Consider the following 19489-nt stretch of genomic DNA (forward strand, 5'->3'; position numbering starts at 1 on the left):
GTTAAATCCACAGAGGGAAATGTGTAGGCATAAAGTAGGAGGCTCTCCTGGGAATCACACCAAACTGTACTACTGAGATGACTGACGAGGAAGTACAGCCATAATGACAAAGTTCTAACTGAAGGGCAGTTCTATGAACCACTAGACAGCAGAGTCAACTCCACATTCAAAGTCTAACTTATTACTTCCTTTCCATAGACATTTGACATTTACGGGAATGGTCACTATGACAATGTGGACACAATTAAAAAGAGGTGAATATTCCCCAAATTCCAATACTCCTAATGGATGAAGATGAAAATGGAGAATAATGTAATAAAGGGCTTAGAGGGAGTTAAAACTTTACAAAAAGGTCTTACATGGTGATGCTGGAGGAGGGCCTACTATGGGCTCTGGCAGCCTTGCCATCAATTCTATGAGAAAGAAAGGCTCTAAGATCTCTCCCCTCTTGGTTCAGGATATAGAAGAGAAGAATGACATGTGACAAGTCCCCAAGTGCCCTACTAGGCATTAAAGGAAAGTGAAAGTGCCCAGAGTAGTGGCTTATGCATAGCAGGAATTTGACAAAATATTTGATCACTTGGCTCAGAAACCAATAGCTTCTCAATATTGTCACATGATGTTTGTTGGGCAGGCAGTATTGAGCAGTGGCAATATGCTCTAGCTCTGGAGCCAGAATGCCTGCTTTGGGATTTCTGGTTCACCTCTTGCTGGTGGGTTGACACTGGGCAAATCACTTACCATCTTTCTGCCTTGCTCTCCTAGTCATGAAATCAGGATGATAATTGTAACCATTCCTAAAGATTCAGGGACAATTAAATGAGTTAAATACATAAAGACCTTAGAGCAGTGCCTAGAATATGGTAGGAGCGCAGTAAGTATTGCACTACTATCACTTTTTTTTTAATTTTTATTTATTTATGATAGTCACACACACACACAGAGAGAGAGAGAGAGAGAGGCAGAGACATAGGCAGAGGGAGAAGCAGGCTCCATGCACCAGGAGCCTGACGTGGGATTTGATCCTGGGTCTCCAGGATCGCGCCCCGGGCCAAAGGCAGGCGCCAAACCGCTGCGCCACCCAGGGATCCCTGCACTACTATCACTTTAACCAAAAACACAAAAATATTTTCCATTCAAAGTAGAGAGCTCCATCACCCCTATGGCCAGTCCTAATACTCTTGGGAACTATCAGAATGATGAGACAAAAAAATAAGGAGATGTGGTACTTTCAAAAACAATCATTTGCAGTACTAATATTTTTAAGATTCGAATTTTAAAAATTGAGTAAACTTTCATTTGCTTTCATTCGTTATACATGGGCAAAGGATGATTATTGCCACAGATTGTTGGCAAAAGTAGACTTTCAATCCTCCAAGTGTTTTATGTCATATAAGGCCTAATTTAAAATGCGATTTTAATGTTTTGTGTATTTTTTTCTTATAGCTGTCCATAAATTCTCTAATTTAATTTCTCACAGAAGATCTACTGGCAGGATAATTAGGTAATCAACAGCATATAAATAATATTAAATATCAATTCCCTCCTAACCATAATAAGGACTTTAGAACATCATAATAATTTCTCACGTCTAAGAAACATCAATTTTAAGCATGCCTTCTGTCTTACACAAACTTACTGAGAAATTACTGGAAATTTTTGTTTCATTTCCCATCTGATTATTTTTTTCCTGCTTTCTGATAATTAACCCTTTCCCCATTTTTTAAATGGCAGCCAAGGTGAAAAGTGTCAGATAATAGAAGGTAGAGTAGACTTGCTCTTTGTTGCCCTAGAATAAGAATGAAGGTCAATGAGAGAGAGTTCTATGCATGAATAGATTTGACTTAACATTAAAGTCATTTTATAATAAAGACTGGTTCAATAACAGAGAAGGCCATCTTTAAGATGGTGAGTGCATCCCATAGGAATTATTCAAGAAGAGTCTAGGATGTGCTTCTCTCAAAGATATGACAGGAATCAGTCGAGTGCATGTCTAATACCTCTTTCAAGTTCATTATTAAATTGTTAAAGGTTAATAGACACGTGGGGGGGGGGGAAGTTCAGTCTCACAAATAATCAAAAAATTCAACTGAAAACAATGAGAAGATACCATGGCAACAGTTTTAGGACAATGACAACATCCAGTGTTGGTTTCGAGGCAGCCATTTCCAGGTACCTGCTGGTGGGGGAAGGTCTCAGGGCAGCAACTTAGCAAGATGACCCACAGGCCTTCAAAATATTGGACTCGGCAACCCCATTTTAAAGAATCTATTCTAATGATGAAGGCCATTGGATACTCTAATATGTATGCATGAAGGTGTTTGAGAAATGCTTTCCCAGATAACACTGGTAAACAGTCTAAATGCTTGAAAGAAAGGAAATGGTTACAAAATTCCTATGTCTGTGGATACTTCTGTTAATTCACACGGAAATGTACTCCCAGTTTTTTTTTTTTGAATGATAAACCAGGTTATAAACTATGTATGCTAGTCTCTGTTTTCATAAGATACACATTGCTATATACTTGCTTATTTGCCTGGAACTGGAAATGCCTAAGGGTCGGCACTACTGTTGTGACAGGTGATTTTTCATCTTTTTCCTTCTTGCTTATCTATACATCCAAAATTTCTCCTAAGGAACATGTATTATTTTCACAGAAAATAAATATCCTGTGAATAAATATTCACAGTAAAGACACATTCTAAAGTTATACCATCTGAGTCATTCGTTTTATCTATAACTTTTCTAGAGAAGAATAATTCTGTGTGAGTCCAGAGTCAAACATTGCTATAAATGAAGAAAAATGCATGTCCATTGTGGGTTTTGTTCCCTATTTTACCCTCTCATTTATTTCTTCCTTTTTTTCTTTTCACTTTTGCAGAATCTAAGGAAGGAAAAAAAAATCTGTTTCTCTGTATCCACTGTTAACTTAGCATTAGGACTTTCTATTACTCTCTTAAATTCTATATTCGTCTTCATCTCCCCAGGACTTAAATTGAAAATGACATTTTACCACCTACCCACTTCTCACACATAATATTATACAATACCTTAAGCGCTATGGAAACCTGTTATTTATGTATAAGCCAGAAGATAATATATGCCAAGATTTTTATCCTGGAGAGAGGATCTTAGGAGTTAAGATGAGAATGCAGCTTTAAAGCATCTGATCTTTTCCCTTGTTTTTCCTGCTTCTTCTACTTTCTATTGGCTTTTCCTGTTTGCATCTCCATCTTTCTTACTGAAAGATGCCTCCATGCGAACATACCCCCACCTGCACACAGACTCACCAGCTGTGCTTTTCTCTCTTTAGTTCCTTGAAATTCTTTCATGTATTTTTAAAAATATTTTGCATATGGACCAGAAGTGGCAGGATTCCCTCCTTGTATTTACTAGTCTGATTAGGGATAGGGTACATCCTTCACAGTAATATTGTCTTAAGGAGAAAATTATCTGTAGTCTCTCAGCATTGCATGGAAGCCACGGAGGACACTTTCCAGCTGACAATTACATTGCACTTGTATGTTTTCCACAGAGGATCTGTGGTCGTGTTCCTGGGAAAAGTGAAGAATGTACCTGCCAAGCCAATTCCGAGGATACATTTTTAGCCTTTTTCTTTCAATGAGTTCAATAATTCCGAAGTGATGTTATTCTGTACTATCTGCTTGTGATAAAGTCCTAAAATTATTTCAATCTAGTCATCTGAATTAGATAAAGCAGAAATTGTAAAGATCACAGGCCTTTTTTGGATGTATTGTCATCTGAAAAAAAAAATGCAGTATTATAGAGGCAATTTTGCTTCTTACTGCTGGAGATTTCAAGAGAAAAGCTGATTTAAAAAAAAAGAATAAATGAGTGTGTCATAAGGAACAGGAAATTAGTATATTAGCTGAAATACTCTTAAACAAGAATGTGTTATGACACTTGCCTTTATTCTGCTAGGAGTGTGACAGGAAGAGAAACAATGTTCTGTGTTACCCTGGGGTAACTTTAGCTCCTCATCTGTAAAATTGAGTTGGGTGGCTGGGTGGGGGCCTTTTATCGTGTCTAAAAATCTTTCTATTCCCAGCATTCTATTATTGTACAGGATTGGTCATGCTATATTTCTAAATTGAAAAGATCCTTCTGCCTGAAAGTAAAATGCCACTTGACATTTCAGCAAGCCATAATTCAAGGAAATGGAAGAACAAATACCAAAGTGTAATTCAGTGTAACGGGATGTTTAAAGGGGGGATTTTTTCCCCCTTCTTCTATCTCCCTGTCAGCAGAGGTCCAAAAAGTCTGAAAGCAAATTAATTAATTAATTAAGAGGCAAAAGGTATTCTGATATTTCAGAGTGAGGTGCTAGATTCCTTGTGCACCACAAGGAGGTAGCTCTACAACCAACCTGCTGACACGAAGGCTGACCACCACTCTAGGATATAAATGAACTGAAGATGCGGGAACAGAGGCAACAGTTATAGGTTAGCATTGAGTCCCACTGCCCTGGGAGAGGAAGGAAGCTTCCCCTTCAGTTCTAGCTTTTGCTTACACAGACCAGTCAGAGTTTAGTGTATGCCCCCCTGGGGTAACCATTAGAGGGACAGAATGGATCCATGACTCACTAATACCTGCAAAAGTCTACAGGCAAAAAGCTGTGACTGGAGCTGCCACGTAACTAGGGAAAGAAGGGGCCCCCATGGAGCAGTTGGTGGGATAAGAATGTGTGAGCTTCCTATGGGCCAAGCTGAAGTTGACTCAGGAAAAGTGCAATAGGAGAGGCCTGTCATTGTGAGGGACTATAAAAGAAATCCACTGGATGTGTATTACCACAGGTTAGTAGCGTTGAGCCACAAGAGACCAGTTAGTGGCGTTGAGCCACAAGAGACCAGCCAAAGAGTGCATTAATTTAGAAATGAGCAACGCAGAGGTAGTCACCAAAGGATCCTGAGTATAGTCATCAAAGGACCTGCCACCAAACCTCCTTAATGTAAATCATGTACTTTAGCTAATAATAAAGTATCAGTATTGGTGCATAAACTGTAAGAGCTACACCACACTAATGTGAGACACCGTGTGGGATGGGGGTAGGGTATGTTGGAACTCTCTGTACTTTCTGTGCGATTTTTCCATAAACCCCCCAAAAGTAATATTGTGCACATAGTAAACATTTTTTCATTTGTATCAAAGAAAATACAATGAATAAAATCATCCTCTCAAAAACAATAGTTGTTGAGTATGAAAGATGAAATTATGAGAGGGGCACCTGGGTGGCTCAGTCAGGTAAGCATAGGACTCTTGATTTCAGCTCAGATTAGGATCTTAGGGTCCTGGGATCAAGCCCGGTGGGGCTCCATGCTCAGCCCAGAGTCTGCTTGTCCCTTCCCCTACCCTGCCCCCACTTGCATGCTCACTTTCTCATAAACAAACAAACAAACAAATAAATAAATAAATAAATAAATAAATAAATAAAATCTTTAAAAAATATATATGAGAGTATGAGTTAGCAAAAAGAAATAACTAAAACTGCCTGGCATAAGGAGCAAGAGGGATGAAAGAATGAGATCTAGCAGAGTGGGGTAAAGAGAAGAAAGGGCTTCATTTACAATGAAGAAAAGGTGAGAAGAGTTCAAAGGAGACTCATGTCTAATATTCAAAGTTAAACTCTTTGAATTTCTGTCATATAAACCTCTGTGCACCTTCCCACACCGGGAGTCAACCTGACGTACATTCTGAGACAGATACATGCATATATAGAGTATGTTGTTTTGGAGGAAAGGGGCTAATTTTCACAATTAGGTTGATGATGGAGCAGAAACAGAAGACTTGAAGATACTGAATAGAAATCAAGAATTCAGTGGAGGCAAGAAATTGAACTAGATATAGTAACCGTGAGAATAGAAGTTCCCTCTTCACCACATACACCCTTGAAGTAGTTGCTGCATGTTCCAAGGAGCACAGATGGAAGTCTGGGCCATCTTGGTAGGTCCTATCTTGACTCCACTTGGCATCCAGGTAACACTTAAAATTGCTTACTTGTATGTGGTGTCATCTTTGTTTTCCTTATCAAGTAGAGAACGTTCTCGTAGGTCTAAACTTGATTCCTCCTTAGAAAGTAAAGGAATATCCCTGATGCTTTCTTCTTGAATTTCACTTTTCATTAAATTAGCATCTCTCTTAGGAAGGGAAATATGGTTTTCAGTTTGCCAATGCTTTGCCTAAAAAAGAGACTTATTTTACCTTTATGACATTTATTTTCTTTGAACATTTATGTGCTACACTACTAACTGAAGTCCTGGGCACACACAAAAAATAAAAAAACATGGTTTTTCAAAGACCTTACAGTTATGCAAGGCAGATTATATATATAAACTTTAAGAAAGGTAGAAAATTGTAAGTGTCATAAGAAGCAAAGTTTCTCTGAAAAGATAATGAGCTACAAAAAAAATGATATTCTCACTTTAAAATCTTCAATAGCAAGATGTACATTAACTAAAAACAAAACTTTTGCTGAAAAATTATCAGTTAATTGTCATACAAATACTTTCTTTCCATCTTCCTCAAAAAGTCTCAAAAAGAAAATTATTGAGCATTTTTCAAAGAAAATATGTGTATTACACAATCGTTTTCACAAAACGTGGCTACGATTCTTAATCTCTAGCAGAAGCTCTCAATGACATTTTATTTTATATTTGAAATACAGAACCAATTTCCTTATCTTACGTCAATTCCCATCATATACACAGGAATATGTGAGGGATCACAGCCTGTGTGATTCGAGGGAATTAGGCATCCCTAGGATATCTGACTGGCCTGCAAACTGATCATCTTGCCAGAAGGGACTGCAGAGTAAAATGCCTACAGGGGCCAGGAAGATAGTGTCAATGAAGGAATCAAGCCTCATACAAGGTGATAAATAGGAAACAAAGTTCAGTCCCAGCATTCACTGGCAATTGGGCAGGGTGGGGACTACAGCAACTAGACAGAACCCATTTTACAGTTGCTCTCAGGGACTGACACGTGTTCTTTTTCAAGAGAATCCAGAAATCTGGATTTTGTATGAAATCTTTAATGTTTAAATATGGGCAGCCAAGTCCAATTTTAAACACTGGGTGAACAAGCACAACCCAAAACACTGGCTGGCTCCCCATGACAAAGAGAAGAGGTGCCAATGTCCACACTCTGCCCAATGCAACTGTGGTTAGTGTGTAAAGAGGGGCATTGAAGACGTGCATACATCATCTCATTTCTTTGGATAGAACCATCATCTGATAGTTTCCTGGGACAAGTATATCTCTATGGATAACTCAGCCCCACCTCCATTTTTCCAACTCCAGGAATAGTCATACCATACCCTAACTTTGAAAAATCTAACTTGAAGAACAACCTCTCGGATCCATAGCTTTGTTATAAAAAGTATTTACACTTATTTAAAAAATAACTTCATTCGTGAAATATATTCAATCGCATAGCACTAAATCTTAAATACTTTAAGCAGACTGCACGTGATTGGAAAATTAAATCTTAATGTGGGAAATTACATTATTGCTTTTCCTCCTGTTTTTATAACTGCCAGACCAGAACTAATTCGACGGAAGAACAAATACAACATTCAAATGTAAGGCAAAAGTCACGACACTGTACACATCAAGTTTGTTCAGCAAAAATTGTTCTGATCCTAATTATGTTTACTAATTGGGTCTCTTCTTCTTATCTATATATTACCATCTGCCTTCCATATCCTTGTGTTCTTTCTCTAAAAGAGTGTCTCTTCTCACCATTAGGACATTCATCGCTACTATTTTCTCATATCTACTAATTCATTCTCTTTCTGTGCCCACCTCCTCTCTTCCCCTCACCCTATCCCCACACCCTGCAACCAGCAGCACCTACATTCAAGACAGCTTGATCAAAGTGAGTCCTTAAGGGGGGAAAAAAAGCTCAAGCAGAAAAAAAACCCAGAAAACCCAGTTGTCCCCAGGTTTGCTTTACTTTCTAAGACTATCCCAGTTCTGAGAACTCTTTTTCCTGTCTTGAACATAGAGGGGAAAACCACCTATTTTCACACAGGTTTTTGGAAGCTAAAATCCCTCAAAATACAAAGACTTTACAAAACAGCTAAGGACAAATATCAAAGGCATAAAAATTAACAGTTTTACTAGCATATGCTTCTTAATTAAAATAAAATTTAGGGATGCCTGGGTGGCTCAGTGGTTGAGTGTCTGCCTTCAGCTCAGGGCTTGATTCCAGGGTCCTGGGGTCGAGTCCTGCGTCAGGCTCCTCATGAGGAGCCTGCTTCTCCCTGTCCCTATGCCTCTGCCTCTCTCTGTGTGTCTCTCAGGAGTAAATAAATAAAATCTTAAAAAAAATAAAATAAAATTTAGCAGCAGACACTCTCTGGTGGGCACAATATGGCACCCACACCTAGAATGGTGCTATTTCTTGCTTCAGCCTCCTCTAAGGAACTTACATTCCAGATGTTACCCATTTGATGATACTTTGTTTCTTTACCTGTCATTCTAACCTCCACTTCAACTTCCCAGAGCCCATGAGGCATGGCCATATAGCAATTCAGCATCATATTAACGTCTTCACCAACAGAAGCATCTTTCCAACTCATCTTGTGCTCAGAATCCAGCTATGGCCCTCTGCCTTAGTCACTACACATGTATACACACACCCATTCAAGTTACCTCTCAGAGGCTCTTTTTCCTGACTGAGAAAAGTCTAGCATTTGCCTTACTTTCAGAGCAGAAGAGACTGTACAGCTCTTGCCTGCTACCTTGAGACGTCCATATAACCAGCCAAACATGGGCCTGCAACCCTGGATTCTTTTCTGATTTACCGTTGCCCTTGTGTTTCATAGGGTTGTATAAAATTTCTTTTAGGACAAGTTGACATCATCAAACTGATTCAAAAATAGAGCAACAAAAGACTTTGACTTCCAACATGAAGATAGTTGCTGTGTTCTCATGGCATAAGTGGCAATGAAGTCTGCTAAATAGAACCAAGTCAACCAGCCAGACAGAAATTGAAGTTTCAGCCTGACCTCATGGCACCAGCCTGACTGCATATCACCATGCTTCAGCAGTACTGGTTAAAACAGATCAAACTGATATTTTGTCCCTCAAGTCACAAAGGGAACAAGAACAGAATTCCCATGAAAACAAATGGAAAAAATAAAATAAATGTGAGACAATGAATGTTTCCTTTCTACCATGCCCCCCCCCCACTTCATTTCCCTAATAGGCAGGTATAAATGAGAATTTAGTTTCATGGGAGAAATGGTTAAAGGCATGAGTTCTGAAATGAGCCAGCTTTAATTAAAAGCCAAACTCTACGACTTATTAGCCTCTGTGAGCTCAGAAGATTAATTCAAAGTCTGTGCCTCTGTTTTCCCATTTGTTAAATGGGAGTAATGAAAAATTCCTCCCTCATGAGATGAAGAATCATGATTACATGAGATAATCCATGTGGAGACCATAAAATAGGGCCTCAGCCATACAGGAAAAACTCAACAAATGTTAGCTATTGTTATTTGGGCAGGAGTAAATCAGACAATGAAGAGGAAGAGGGTTTATTTTTCTAAAATTTTCTATATTTGATTATTACCTCACAGTCAGTAGCCTCTACCTATTTAAGCATATCAGTAATTGTATCCACATTATGTTTTTACTAAATGTTGAAATTGAAGGAGTTTTAAAGGAGAAAATTTTCCCAGAAATCCTGAAACAGTTTGAGCTGCACAGGGCTGCCATCTTTCCATGTCTCCAGAGTCTTCCACTTGATGGAACTGTCATGGTTAATGGTAAACAGCACAAAAGATGCCTGGAGCTAAGCTCCAGAAATGGAAGTCAGTTCTTTCATGACTGATTAATATTAACAGCCGATGAGATTCAAATAGAAATCAGCCCAAGTTCATACTAAATGTCAAGTAAACACTAAAATAATAAAGAAGCAACATTTCTACCTGACCAAAGATCCAGACAGAAGCACCACAGACATCGGTCATGCAAATGCTGCAGTCTGCAGAGCAGGAGATAATCAGTAAGCGGCCACCTGGCTTACACATCTCTAAGGAACTTATCTGGTCTTCATGAGGTTGGAATGATCGTATCAGAGTCGGGGCCTGCGTGATTTTGCTCTTACTGGAATTAAGACAGTAGTCCTGAATGAAAAGAAATGTCAAAATTCTAAAAAGTCCAAATATTAAATTACTGTGGTGACATAACATTTTTTCTTAAAACATCTGATACAAAAATGAAAAAAGGTACATTGGGAACAATAATCTATTCTCCAATGCAAAAGAGTAGTCCATGATAACAGGGTTTTGAAAAATGGTGTTAAGTTTCAAAAAAAAAAAAAAAAAACACGTTTCTAACCGATTTGCCTAACATGAGAGGCACAAAGGAAGGAAGAGGGGGAGGAAAAGAATGAAAAGAAGAAAGAGTAAAGTCAGTTATTGGAGAGAGATGAACTTTATCATACGTAGATAGTTGTCTATCATACAATTTTATAATATTATTAGAAAATCAAGCAGGTAATCAGTGACACGAAAATCCCAAACTAATTCAGGATAATGATATTGGATGAAGGGCCAGTACTCCGTTTAAATTAAGTTTACAGTCTCATTTCAAATATGGTATATCCTAATTATTTATGCTCAAACAATGCTGCAGTACCTTACTGACAATACCGCATTCCTAAATTGGGTGATTGACTTGGCACACTCTCTCTCTAGAGTGGGGAAAAGGGTAGAGGGAGAGAGAGAATCTCAAGCAGACCCCACACACACTCAGCATGGAGCCCTACACCAAGCTGGATCTCATGACCATGAGATCATGACATGAGTCAAAATCACAAGTCAGCTGCTCAACTGACTGAGCCACGCAGGTGCCCTTGACTTGATTATATATTAACAGAAGATTTTCATACTGAGAACAATCTATTTTTCCCCCTAAATTATTTAAGAGCTGTCTCTGCCTAGTACATGTAAATGTTTCCTTCAAAATACTCAGACTGACCATGTCTTCTGTTATCCAGGAAAGAGACAAGACCAGATTCATAGTCATCTATAACAAAAGGCAATCAAAAATAACAAAGATAGTATGAGAATACTTTCAATTTACTTCTATATTCCAGATTTTCAATTGTCCATCCAGATCTCCTGTGGCGAGGTATTGGTTTGACTTATCAATAGACATAATAATGGATCCAGCTCCACCATGAGCCAAAAATTCAGCCAGAAGTTGCTTCTTAAAGGTATCCCAGAATCTGACATACCCAGATCCTCCACATGACACCAGGTTAGCTCCTCCTAATGTGTAAGACAACATTTAATTAAGAAAATGTGATGACACACACACACACAAAAGTTCTTCAGTGGCTTGCCCTGTGGAAAGAATATGGATATTGGAGGGGCAGGTAGCCCTGATATCAACTTCCAGCACTTTAATCCTCTCAAATATAAAATGGAGATAATCCAATGATAACCCTACTGGTTTGTGTTGAGTATTAAATGAGATTGGAAATGCAAGATGTTCCATTATATTGAATTCCCTTTCCTTCATTATTTCAATATAATTGAAAGTTATATTGAAGTTATATAGAATATTTGAAGTTATATAGAATTAATTTGTTACTCCAAATAAACTTAAAAAACATTAATTTCAATATTATGATAATATTCTAATTGCATGAACCCATTTTTCTTAATCACCCACTGGACACATATACCAAAGAAGTAAAATTCCTCATGTACAGAGCTATGGATGCATATATGTAGTTATAGCAACATAACTAATAATTTCTCTAGGTAGCTCCATGCTTAGGATTTTATTTATGATCTTGTTTTTAATATTTCATCAAGAATTCATGGGATGCCTGGGAGGCTCAGTGGTTGAGCATCTGCCTTTGGCTCAAGGCCTGATCCCGGGATCTGGGATCGAGTCCCGCATCGGCTCCTTGGGGGAGCCTGCTTCTCCCTCTGCCTAGGTCTATGCCTCTCTCTCTCTGTCTCTCATTAATAAATAAATAAATAAAATCTTTAAAAAAGAGAATTCTTTGGAAGCCCTTATGGAACACTTTTTTGGTTCATAGGCCTAGAACTAACCTTTTCATTTTCTATTTTTACATGCTTTGTAGAAGCACTCTACCTAAATTATTCTTCTGTGGCAAAGTTCCTATTATTATTTGATAAATCTGTAGATGACTTTCAATTTACTTCACAAATGTACTGCCGATTAACAATCATATCTGTTTAAGGTAGAAATAATAGCATGTAGCCGCTTCGGTGGAAACAATTTGGGAATACTGATAACATTAAGAAGAATTAGTGTTGAGGAAATGAGAGCAATTTCAGGATAATAGTTCATTTTGTGAATATAAGTGAGTTCCAGAAAATAGAAAGTTTTAGACTCTAATCGTTTCAAAGTCTATTCTAAATACTCTACAGGGTTCCTAAAACTCTATAAGGGTATACCTTTATTGATTTTTAATGTTGAAAAGTCTTTTATAAAAATCATGCATATTTTCTATCTGCAAATTGAATGTAGGAAAGTAAGTATGGAAAACATTGCTCAGACGTGTTTATTTTTTTCAAACATATAATACCTCTGTGACTGGATTGCTGATATTAAGAAAAAATGCTTTTAAAACATAATTGCTTAGGGCAGCCCGGGTGGCCCAGCAGTTTAACGCCGCCTTCAGCCCAGGGCCTGATCCTGGAGACCTGGGATCGAGTCCCATGTCAGGCTCCCTGCATGGAGCCTGCTTCTCCCTCTGCCTGTGTCTCTGCCTCTCTCTCTCTCTCTGTGTGTCTCTCATGAATAAATTTAAAAATCTTAAAAAAAAACATAATTGTTTAGATGGAAGGTAAAACAATATGAATTATTCTCAAAAGCAGATCTTTATTTGAGGAAGATGCGGGCAGTGTCAACACCATGCTAACACAGCCATTGAAAACAAGGTGGAAATCAAGCAAATAGTTATTTCATCTACGTAGTATTAAATGGCTGTGGTAAGGCATCTGATGGCAGCAGTCTTAGCATACATGTTGGCAGAAGCACTGAGCAGGACTCTGACTTATTCTGGAAAATACATAAAAACTGGTAATGATACCCAAAGCATTAAACCCTCAAAAAAAATTTTTAGGAAAAAAGTAAGCAGCTCTTTTGACCTGGGATCAGTGGTTATTTCAAATGTTGCTATTGCCCCAATCTCCAAGTTTCTCACTATTTTCTCCTAGCCCACTTTGATCCTAGGTGCCAGTGCAATCTGACTCTACCCTTCTGGCACATGTAGATCTGAGCATTGGCGCATATATTTGGAGCATATTACTTGCTGTGCCCTCTACCCTGTCAAAACTCCTTATGCCATGGCTGGAACAATCAATTCCAATCGTCACCCACATCCAATTGTTTGCCCGAGTTTTTTGCACTCTGATCTGACCTGTGCAGCACTATATGAGTCATTGATGAGGTCTGGTCCGCTCCTGCTCCTGGACCCTCTCTCCTGAACCGTGGCCTCGTTTGCTGTGGCCTGTGGCCTGCCCTGACCCAGCCCTACTGTTAGCTGCTACACTGAGTTAGGCTCTACGAGACCTACACCTACACAGGAACAGATTAAATGGTCTTCACTGCTCCCTTTCCCAACATTTTACAAATATGCCAATCTGCAGTCAAAATGGGATTGTATATCTTACCTGTCTCTGAGGTGTTTGTTCTTGCTTCAAGGAAGCAGAGCCTCACAACGGCATTATTGCCCTTGGTGTCGGTCTCAAAGGAGTGGGCTCCCAGGGCGGCCTGGTCTGGGCTGGGGCAGGTGGAGAGGCTCCTCCCAGCACTGAAAAGCTTGTGAGGCTCTGTATCTGTGGTGGACACAAAGCTAGATGTCTTAGGGAAGAGAAACATCTGCTTTTCAAGTGACTACTTATGAAACACAACAGGCCCACCTGCATCACGGTCTCTGGTGACCCTCTTAAGTCTCCATTAAGCTTCTAGTCAACGTCCATGGTACCTTCCCCTAGTCACTGCTTCAGCACCAACTTGAAGGATCATTTGATTCCAGTTTTGTTTTGCATTTTACACACACGCTGTGTTTTCCCTTGATATGAATTCACAGGCACTTCATTTTGTTGTGACTGTTAACATCTTAGAAATCCTGACATGCCCAAGACAAATGTGACTCTAATACCATGACATTTTGGCTTATTAATCATTCATATTGATCTCGCAAATAGTGTAATGAACATGAGCTATAATGACTATTTAAATATACTTAAATGATCATTTTTAGCAGTATTATTTGCTCAGGGGTTACCCCGGGGAGGATATTCCTGGTGGAACTTCAATCATTTTGTGACGTCATCTCCTGGCCACACTAATAAAACTGGGGATATTCAGAATCAATGAATAATCTGCACATAGTTACAAAAAATCTATACAGGGGTATCTTCCAAATCTCAAAGCAAGACATCTCTAGCAATGCCTCTCTTATCTTTAGAAGTTTGATATTATGCACTTTTTTTCTTATCTGCTTCTCTGTGGTTTTAATCGTAGCCACAATTAGATTTGCTGTAAGAGCAAGAGGTCACTCTCCTACGGGCCAATGTGAAGGGGAAGAAGAATTCCACCCAATTCACAGAGGGTTCAAATGAACCCTTATGGTTAGCTCTTCCTACAGAAAGCAGGCCAAGAGCTTTGTGCCTGGGCAAGTAAGCCCTAAATCTCTAAGGGTTTACTCGTAACAAATTACTCCTTCAACTTTCACATAAAAAAAAAACTGTGTTGGATGACCTGTCCTTTCCTACGGCCCAGTTCAGCCCTGTATGTCTATCCAATTGGGACAACAGAACCTCACTGGGCCACGGGAAGAATGACATCTTCATTACCTAAATAAATAATCCTAAGGAAAAAATCTTCAGTATCCCAGGAAACTGAAATAAAATGTGAAAGGCGACTGTCAAGACATTTTGCTTAAGTATAAAATATTCATATGCTCTGCTAAACTCCCATAAAATACAATATACTCCCATCTCATGCTCTTCACAGGTTTCTAAAGCAAGAAATAATTTAAGATTTCCAGGTGGCATAATATTTAACGCGAGCTCCAGACTGCGCCTGGGCAGCCTATCAAGTGAACACGAGCTCCTACTTTCCTACCAAGGGGTACCAGAGTTCACCCCAAAGGCAACTTGGTGAGGCTTCTTGGCAAAAACTAAAGTAGATGGAAATGAGAGGCCTGCTCCCTGCTGTCAGTAATTCAGAAAAGCTGATGTGGCATAAAGACAAGAAACAGCACGCCATGGAGAACTTGCTAAGCCAAGTACATCTCAAGGTTCTCTTTAGTCACTTTGACAAGACAACGGTCTCACTAATCCCCGGTGCCTATAGCCAATCACCTATAATTGAGGAGCAAGCTGCATCAGGTACATGCATAAACAACGAAGCCTATGTGGTCTGACTCCATGCCTTTCGAGTTTCAAACTTGCACTCACCTGATTTTGATTTTAGCCGCCTCTGGTAATGGGGGTGAAGGACGCAATGAGCATTTTCTGTGCTGTTGTTCCACAGAACAATTTCTCCATCATAACTCCCTGTGTGAGGCAGCATGGGGAAGAGAGATTGCCAGGAAGTTGGAAAACATAAGCCACAGAAACGAGCAGAAGTCACTATCAGCAACACCTCACACGCAATCTGACACACAGAAAGTACTCTCTGCATTTTTGGAAACATGAATGAACGATAACTAGTATTTTTATTAAGCTTGAGGACTTACAATCCTCAGAGGGTAACCTGTGTATTCAACGTGATAGAAATTACTGGCCTTTTTATGTAATAGTAATAAGGTATTCAGGGTAAGGGCTTCGTAATTAAACTTGAGTTTGATTCCCAGGTCTGCCACCTACTGGCTGTGTAAGTGTGGGCAAGTGATTTAACTACCCGATGCCACAATTTTCTTCATCTATAAAACTGGATTAAAACTGTATTTATTTCATAGTGTTGTTGTGAAGAATGAAAAGTACTTAGAATAGTGCCTAGCATATTATAAGAGCTGAAAAATGTTCTTAATCATTAATAACTATCATATAAGTTTATATAATATATAAATCAAATCCCTCTAGGTTTCTGTTTCCCACATCTATTCGTGTGTGTGTGTGTGTGTTTGTGTTCTTTTCATTCCCTCCCTCCAAGATTCTTTATTGAACAACGCTTTCTCCAATCCTAAAACTTTCCCTATAGAAATTCCTTCCCTACCTCTCATCACAGAGAATATAGAGAAGCCCAAATAGTGAGACTCAGTCTGACCAAGCCTGTCCTGGGGAGGAGCAGTGCGTGCCCAGACCGGTGCTCTCAGCAGCGAGGCGAGGAGACCTCTTTATTGAGGAGAGTGTCAAGGTTGAGTGAAGAGCAGATGGGAAGAGCTGAGTTTGAGTGGGATGTATAGATGGTAACTTTCTTGGCATTTGGAGAAAGAAGAGTAATATATACTAAACTCCTTATTGTTCTGGAAAAAGCAACCCGTATAAACCAAAAATGGGCCAAGGATGATGGATTTGCATGGATTGGCTGTACGTGGGAGTATCCATCTTCTCCTATGATTTTTGAAATGCTTAAGTTGTAAAGTGCTTAACCAAACCTTTTCACAAAGGACTGGTGGGATGAGAATCAATGAAGAAATCATCTATCCAGCAGTCACAAAGGTATCTTATGACACTTTTGCAATAACAAAGATGCAGCCTTATAGTTTATTTGTCTCCAGCACATTTCAGTATGTGATACTCGCTGCAGGGGTGGACTTTTACCAGCTATAAAGCAAATTCAACTCCAGAGTTGGCCCTACTGGAAAGTAACCAGGTAAGTCCTGAAGACAGTGGAAATGTTAAGTGCACGCAGAGCAGTAAACCTTATCTTGTAACACCTCATAGATATCCTGGATCTTTTCCTATAAGTTTTCATCCCTCCCAATTGATGACACTTTGGGTTCAATTTAAAAAAAAAAAAAGAAAAGAAAAGAACTTAGGCTGTCAAAATATGGATTCTACAATTTCATAGTGTAATTTATCTTTATAAATTGTTTGCTTTGGCCAGAAATGATACAACAAACTTCTGATCCTCTTTTATATGTCACATCAAAGCATGCCTGTGCATCGTTTTAGGGGCTTGGATTTCTAGACATCTGGGGAGGCCAGGATTTAACCAAAATTACTTAGACTAAATTGTGCCAAAGGCTTAGTATGTGCCCATTATGAAACATCTGAGTGCCACAGAAGTATGATTTGTTCCTGTCATCCCTAATGCTGTTTCTGGGAAAAGGACAATAAAAATAAAAGCTAACATTTACCGACAAGCTTACTGTGTGTCAAGCACTGTATTAAGCCCTTACACAGATTATCTTACTCAATTTCCACCATAAAGCAAGATATTGATATATTATTATTTGCCAGAGAAAGCTGTGATGTACAGTTTAAATATTTTGTTTAATATGATGCATTGGGGGACCCCTGGGTGGCTCAGCAGTTGAGCATCTGCCTTTGGCTCAGGGTATGATCCCAGGGTCTGGAGATCGAGTCCCACCTCAGGTTCCCTGCAAGGAGCCTGCTTCTCTCTCTGCCTATGTCCCTGCCTCCTCTCTCTCTGTGTGTGTATTTCTCATGAATAAATAAATAAAACCTTAAAAAAATATATGATGCCCTGGAAAGTGGTGGTGCCAGGATCTGAAGCCAGGTAGCCTTGCTCAAGAGCTGACAGTCCTAACCACTAACGTGTTACCCTGGAAGTAAGGACGGAGAGTATCTATCAGTGCAAAGGCTAACTCCCCAAGAGACCTATTTATTTTGCAGTTCAGAAAAGGCTTTTTAAGCGTGACTAAGCCAAAATAAACCAAAAATTCACCACTGGTTGTCCAATGAAGGTTCAACTAACCTGTAACAAGAGTTTGTGGAGGTAAAAACGCAGCACACAAGATATCATCACGGTGCTGTATTTCCCCTTTCCATTTTTCAGGCTGGATGAAGAATTGATTGAAGTTTTGTAGTCGAAACACAGTAATAGCCCTAGAAAAAGGAAATAGGATTTAGCTGTGGATCCAAACGTGATATAGATCTTGCGTGGTCAGCATCCACTTGTCATCCATAATCCCGAACCTCCCACATTAATTTTTTTTTTATTATTACCTCTTTGAATGCTCTGGTACATTATGAATATTTAATATTAGAAAGTTAATTATCCTTTCACAGCCATTAACAGCAAACATATATGCATTTATCAGATTAATTATCCATTACCAAGACTCTAAAGCAAAGATTGCCCATATAGGTACCATAGAACCACGAAGAGTTTTTTGATAGTAACAATAAAAAAGGAGATGAGTCTGTGGAGAAATAATACTCAGTAGTTTAAACAAAATTAGTAAAGTTTCTTTTCATTAGAGATTCCAGAACAGTTCACATGTTAACATTTCCCGTGGCGTTTTCCAGACTTACCTGATCACAGAGTCCTACATCACATAGCATCTTGAAGAGCTATCATTTTGTGAAAGTCTTGGAAAATGCCACTCCAAAGGAATAAAACTCTGGACAGATACATTTTGAACAGAAATAATAGTTTTAAAAAGGCCAATATCTTGGGGCACTTCTGTGAATTTGACAGGCCAGGATGGGCAGAAAATGTAATGCCTGGTGCCTGGTAGGGAAGGGAGAAGCATGAACATTAAATTGGGGGGCATCAGTACCACCTTGTTTTCACTTGATGATTTCAGTTCTGACTACCAGACTATACGAAGTCTCTCTTTCCTTCCAGAGGCATATACATCTCAAATGAGCATTTGTAACCACAGGCTTGGGGTCTTCATGCTCACTCTCTCTTCACCTACCCGAAATTTTGCTTCTATTCCCACCACTCCAAAGGTCTCCAAATTGCTCTGTCACTGTAAGACCTCACTCTCTGAAGGATGTGGCTTTCTCCTCCTGAAAATTCTCTCCTTTCTAGTACATCCCGCTTCTCTTCCTGCCTCCCTTATCTTTCATTCCTTATTCTCTATTTTCTTCTCCCTTTTTTCTCCCCTTCTTTCATTATAGACCTTCTTATAGTCATTCCCCGATTCCCCTCTCTCTGCTCAAGTGGGCTCATTCAGGGATTCTGTACACCACCACAAGTTCCAATCTTACTTCTATAAAAATGGCTCTTAAATATATCTACACTCATAACCTTTCCCAGTGTTGAGGAGTTCCCACTTGCCAGGTGACAATTCCATATAATATCCATATATCAACGAATTCAACGTTTTCATCTTCCCTCCACACCAGGTCCTAAATTGGTCCTGGTGTCCAAATTCCCTGTTTGTATCAAGAGACCAGCATTCCAGCTTCCTGTGTGTTTCTCTTGTCACATCAAATCCTTAGACTCCATCTCTGTGATATGTTTCCATATCCCTTCCTTTCTTTTTAAACAGCCAGTGTAAGCTTCCTAGTTAGTTCAGTGTTTTCAGAAGTTTGAGTGAGGGTCATGTT

The 19489-nt window shown here is 39.1% G+C and overlaps 1 protein-coding gene across 1 annotated transcript in view; it reads right to left on the reverse strand.

The window, feature by feature from the left end:
- Window positions 1–19489, reverse strand: part of WDR49 (WD repeat domain 49) — a 124885-nt gene that overhangs the window by 21360 nt on the left and 84036 nt on the right. Inside the window, exons 10-15 of the mRNA XM_025425482.3 lie at window positions 17904–18034; window positions 15476–15574; window positions 13682–13846; window positions 11109–11296; window positions 9950–10147; window positions 6016–6197 (exon numbers count right to left, since the gene is read on the reverse strand). Of these exons, the coding sequence (XP_025281267.3) occupies window positions 6016–6197; window positions 9950–10147; window positions 11109–11296; window positions 13682–13846; window positions 15476–15574; window positions 17904–18034 (963 nt within the window). The remainder of the gene's footprint in view (window positions 1–6015; window positions 6198–9949; window positions 10148–11108; window positions 11297–13681; window positions 13847–15475; window positions 15575–17903; window positions 18035–19489) is intronic.

The sequence above is a fragment of the Canis lupus genome, chromosome 34 (assembly GCF_003254725.2).
Source record: "Canis lupus dingo isolate Sandy chromosome 34, ASM325472v2, whole genome shotgun sequence".
NCBI classification, from domain to species: Eukaryota; Metazoa; Chordata; class Mammalia; order Carnivora; family Canidae; genus Canis; species Canis lupus.